Genomic DNA, 5750 nt, shown 5'->3' with positions numbered 1-5750 from the left:
GCCAAGATCTAAAGTTGTAACTTCAGATCTGAAATATCTTCTTCGTCGTATATATCTTCTCCGTCGATCAAGATCTTCAATCATAAAATCAAACCCACTAGCTAGCTAGTATTCAAAAAGAAACTGAAAATACCAGCTTTAATCTATATCAATATCATTAATTTCAAGTTCTTCAAACCCTACAAGCTACAACCCATAAGTTTTTATCAAAACCCTTTGATCTCTTTGTCTTCTTACTTGTCACTTTTCATATAACATGCCTTTTTCAGGTGCATTGGTCGATCGCATTCTAACACTGAGCTATACCTGCTTAAACGATGGACCATTATTACCGAAACCTTGAATTTGTGGGTTAATTATTTTCTTCACTTTCCTCTGTTAACGTTTACTTTACATGCCGGCGCTGTAAGCCTCATCGCCAGAACGCCGTTAACTGCTCCGACCGGAGTTTTCAGCTAGTTGACGAGTTCAACTTCAGCACCGATAAAGTTAAAGTTGATATTTTCAGACGATGTGGTCGTTTCTCCGGTGTTCACGAGACAAAAGATCACCGGAAAAAACGGTGGAAATGAGTCCATCAAAGTCATCTTGGTTGATGCCGATACACACGAAGAAATCACCACAAGGCCGATGGCCTTCTCGAAGGTGAAGATAGTTCTACTTCGTGGAAATTATGATGGCACCACCATGGAAGATGGCGAGTTCGAGAAAAACATCGTGGTCAACTGGGGGAAAAAGAAAAATATTCTTGTTGGTGATGTTTATGTTCATCTTCAACATGGAACTGGAACAATCGGTGTAATTCGAATCCAACACGATAAAAATCCTATAAGAAATGTTGAATTCCGATTGGGAGCAATGGTTGTCGATTCATCATGTCCCTATGAGGTCAAACAGGCTATAACACAATCTTTTAAAGTCAAGGATCGTCGAAATGCTCCAAAGTCCTTCAGATCATTGTCTCCAACAGACAAGGTGTGGCAGCTGAAGAATATCAGTAAAAATGGCGTCATCCATAAGCATCTGGAGAGAGCAAACGTCTATAACGTGAACGCTTTTCTCGATATGTATTATTCCAATCCTCAAGCCCTCCAAGAGGTAATTAAATGGTTAATTTCTTAATTTCCTCTCGAAATCATATTATGTCTTTTGATCGAAATTTGAGATTTTTGAACTGCAGATATGTCGTGTCAAAGGCAAAAACTGGGAGACAACTGTAATCATGCCAAAACATGCAACGTAGTGGTATATATGTCTTGCTATTATTGATGTTTGTTGTATGTAAATCATTGTTTAAACTTTTAATATATCTGGTTAAAAATGGTTTGGTTTTTGTAGGGTAATGCAAATTATAATGTCTCGAGACGACTTGAATCCACCTCTCAAGGATCGAACATTCCATCATCCTTTGATAATGATTGTTATTTTCCGCAGCTTTATGAAAACGATTCTTTTGATCATGGTAAAGAGATGATTATGGATAATAATCTTTCGATCCATGATCTTGAATAATGTGATATGGATGTATGGTTTCATGAAGATGATGAATGGTCACTGCCACAGAATCAGTACCCTGCTTGAGGGTCAAGAACTCCTGAATCAACCGTTCCCTCTCCACCGGGGGAACATACTCGTCTCTGAACACAACGGTGAACCTCTCCTAGGTCACCTCAGAAATCTCTGCCAAAGTGAAGTTCGCCGTCACGAACTTCCACCAATCCTTCGCTCCCAAGCGGAGCTGGTTCAGAGATCCATCTGGAAACATCCCTCGATGTCAGAGATCCATCTCATCGCAGCAATCGGGTCCTGCGTCCCATCGAACTCTGGTGGCTTCGTGTTGGTGAACTCCCAAAACAACAACGAGTCACCTCCCTGAGGTCTGGCAGCAGCAACAGTAGCCGTAGCTGCAGCTGTCGCAACCTCAGTCAGTGCTGCATACCGCTCATCGAAGGTCTCAATCAATGTGGTCTTGATGTCCCCAAACATCTTAGGAATCTCAGCCTGGATGGCAGCAACCATCTCCTCATGAATCAATCGACGGATCTCCTCGTCGCAGACACCACTGCTCTCAGGTGTGTGTCGAGTCCCAACCATGATGCTTCTGAAATACAACAATAAATATCAGAGACTCGATCGAGCATACTCATGCTCGATGACGCAACCCTACTTGTCCTCCGTTGTCCAACGGATTCTTACTTGGAATGCCCACTGATCCGGTGTCTTCAGTAGTATGGGCCCTATACTACTGACCACACTGCATCAACATTAACCCCAAGTCCTCCTCCTTGGATCCTGGATCACAAGTACTCTACTCTCATCATGCATTGGCTACCCTCCGATAGACCTCTCATGAGCTCCTAACTGCTATCTACTCGCTCTTAAAGCAACTCAGCAGCAGAAATCTCCTAGGCTAAGGCATCACAAATCAGGTCACTCTAGTCCTAATATGAATACCTAGCCTACTCTAGCATGCACAATGTAACATAGCATATCTCATAACAAATAATGTATGGGTACTTTTGGGGATTCACTGTTCGGGCGCTGGCTGATCGTACACACAGCTCTACTCTGTTTGTCTCAAAACTCTTTTTACTCTTTTCAAAAAAAGTTTACTTCATTATCAAAATTTTTCCTCAAATCCTCAGTTTGAGTTCAGATACGCCCGAAGATGCATCCGAATCCCTCAAACCAAGGCTCTGATACCAACTTGTAACAACGTAAATTTCAAAACAAATTTTTCATTTTTCATCAACCAAGTTCATATAAAAACATTCTCAAATATTTCCAACAGTAGTTTTTGAAACATAACATATCCCAAGATCATAAAAATCAAACTCTCTCTCTAGTGTGTACGAGTCACGCCGGCGCCTTCCCACGGTCCTCGCTAGTACCTGAAACACATAACACAACAACAGTAACCATAAATGCTTAGTGAGTTCCCCAAAATACCGCATATAACACATACGCCACTCGAGGATATAATACGACCCTCTGGTCGACGTGTCTCAGCGTGACCCTCCAGTCCCATAGCTCGTTGGACCCTCTGGTCCGGTCATAGCTCGTTGGACCCTCCGGTATGGTCTATAACATCATACAACATACATATGTCACATAGCACATAATCTCATACGTAACACATAAGACCCTCTAGTCAACACATAATACCACTCTAGGTAACGTATAGTGAGAAGACTCACCTCAGGTGTCCCGGTAAGTCTCTGACTCGGTAGAAATGTGATCTAGCCTCTGCCTAATCACATAAAGTAAATACTCTCATAAATATAACTATACTCAAACCTTTCTTAACACCCTCAGAAGGGTAAAAGACCATTTTACCCCTCTCATGGCTTAAAGGCCTCACTGTTGACCAAACCTTAAAAGTCAACCATAAGTCAACGGTCAAACTTTGACCCGATTCGTCGAGTGCACTTGGGCGACTCGGTGAGTCTACACGTGTCTACTGACTCTCTTAGTCCCTCTTGGCACGTCGAGTCCTTCCCCTTACTCGACGAGTCACACCTGGCATGAATCACGGGGCCACCCCGACTCAACTCGCCAAGTCTCAAGAACAACTCAGCGAGTTCCGCTTTGAACTCCAGTCCCTTAACTCTCCATGACTCACCGAGTTATTTCCCCAACTCGGCAAGTCTACTCGCTGAGTGATTTACAGGAAACCCTCATCCTACTCGCCGAGTCTGATCATCGAACTCGGCGAGTTCATGCCATGCACAAACTCCATAGACCTCCTGAGGTCAGATCTGTTCCTTTAATCCATAGATCTGACCTTCCCAAGCATGATAATCACGTAAAGTTCAGACCTTGACACTCAAATAGCATCTAGATGGTCTTACTTGGTGATTTAGTCCCAAAATAACTTCCTAAGTTCATGACTCCCAAAATAACTACAAAAAGCCCCAAGGATTAAGGTCTCTGGACTCCTTTGAGTCCAGATCCAAAGCATGAACTCGAGAAGGGACCAATTGCTCCACAATCTATCCTCTAAAGGGGGTTAGAAAACCCTAACTCTAGGAAATCAACACCACAACTGAAGAAGGTCCGAAAAATACCTCAAGATGAAGTCTATGAGCTCTGAAATCACCAGAATCACACCTCCTTCAACCTCCTCTTGGCTTGGTTTCCTCCTTCTTGCAATTTCACCAACAAAATGATCACAAATGGCCTCTCCTTCCTCACAAACGCTCTAGATCTCTTAGGGTTTCTCTCTGGGGTTTGGTAGTCGCAAATGATGGCCCTAAGGGCCTTTAAATAGGTCCCAAACCCATGAAATTAGGGTTTCATTAAACAGCGTGGACTCTCCGAGTCGACTCATGGACTCGCCGAGTCCGACTGTGAACCCGAATACGAATCCGCGACCATACTCGACGAGTTTAAACACCAACTCGCTGAGTCCTCTCACAACTTCCAAAAATAATGAATAAAATATTATACCTGGGAATCCGGATGTTACAATTCTCCCCCATTAGAATTAGACTTCGCCCTCAAAGTTTCACTCTACAAACAACTCTGGATGTTGCACCCGCATCTCACGCTCTGGTTCCCAAGTCAACTCTGACCCTTTCCGATGCTGCCACTGGACCTGCACCAGAGGCACCTCCTTGTTCCTCAAAACCTTGATCTTCTGATCCCTAATCGCCACCGGTCTCTCAACATAATTCAAGCTCGCATCCACCTGAATATCTTCTAATGGCACCACTGCCAACTCGTCAGCTATACACATTCGCAGCTGCGACACGTGGAAGTGTCATGAATCTAACCCAACTCTGCTGGTAGCTCCAAACGATAGGCTACCCTGCCTACCCTCGTGATCACCCTAAAAGGACCAATATATCGGCCCCCCAACTTTCCCCTCTTCCTGAATCGAGTCACTCCTTTCCAAGGAGAGACCTTTAGGAGCACGAAGTCGCCGACCTGAAACTTAAGCTCGGATCGACGTCTGTCCGCATAACTCTTCTGACGACTCTGAGCGGTCAACAACCTCTGTCTGACCTACTGAATTTGCTCTGTCGTCTGAAGCACGATCTCGGTACTACCCATCACACGCTGCCCTACTTCTCCCCAGCAAATGGGGGTCCGACACCTCCTCCCATACAACAGCTCAAAGGGCGGAATACCAATGCTCGAATGATGGCTGTTGTTGTAGGAAAACTCTGCCAAGGGAAAATACGTGTCCCACCTTCCGCCGAAATCCAAAACACATGCTCGGAGCATGTCCTCGAGTGTCTAAATCGTCCGCTCACTCTGGCCGACAGTCTATGGGTGGTATACGGTACTAAAATGCAATTTCGTACCCAATTCCTCATGAAACTTCTTCCAGAATCTGGAAGTGAAACATACATCTCGATCTGATATAATCGAGATCGGCACTCCATGCCGCGATACCACCTCTCTCATGTACATCTCTGCCAACCTCTCCGCGGAAGAGCTCTCACTGATAGCCAGGAAGTGAGCGCTCTTCGTCAACCTTTCCACAATCACCCAAATTGCATCGACACCTCTCGCAGTCCTTGGCAATTTGGTGATGATATCCATGGTAATTTGTTCCCATTTCCACTCGGGAATCTCTAACGGCTGCAGCTTACCCTGTGGACGCTGGTGCTCGGCCTTAACCCTGCGACAGGTCAAGCATCTCTCTATAAACCATGCAACATCCCTCTTCATACAGGGCCACCAATGCTCTCTTTTCAGGTCCAAATACATCTTAGTGGCCCCGGGATGGATCGAGAACTTCG

The 5750-nt window shown here is 44.7% G+C and overlaps 1 protein-coding gene across 1 annotated transcript; it reads left to right on the top strand.

Annotated features, from left to right (window-relative positions):
• Nucleotides 1-317: 317 nt before the first annotated feature.
• On the top strand, nucleotides 318-1512 carry LOC111900742 (calmodulin-binding protein 60 C). Its single transcript, XM_023896618.1, has 4 exons — nucleotides 318-351; nucleotides 509-1098; nucleotides 1181-1216; nucleotides 1339-1512. The coding sequence occupies exons 1-4, from the start codon at nucleotides 318-320 to the stop codon at nucleotides 1510-1512; spliced, it is 834 nt and encodes a 277-aa protein (XP_023752386.1).
• The last annotated feature ends 4238 nt before the right edge of the window (nucleotides 1513-5750 follow it).

The sequence above is a fragment of the Lactuca sativa genome, chromosome 5, assembly GCF_002870075.4.
Source record: "Lactuca sativa cultivar Salinas chromosome 5, Lsat_Salinas_v11, whole genome shotgun sequence".
Lineage (NCBI taxonomy): Eukaryota > Viridiplantae > Streptophyta > Magnoliopsida > Asterales > Asteraceae > Lactuca > Lactuca sativa.
The sequence above is the reverse complement of the archived record's forward strand: the minus strand, read 5'-3'. Positions and strand labels throughout refer to the sequence as shown.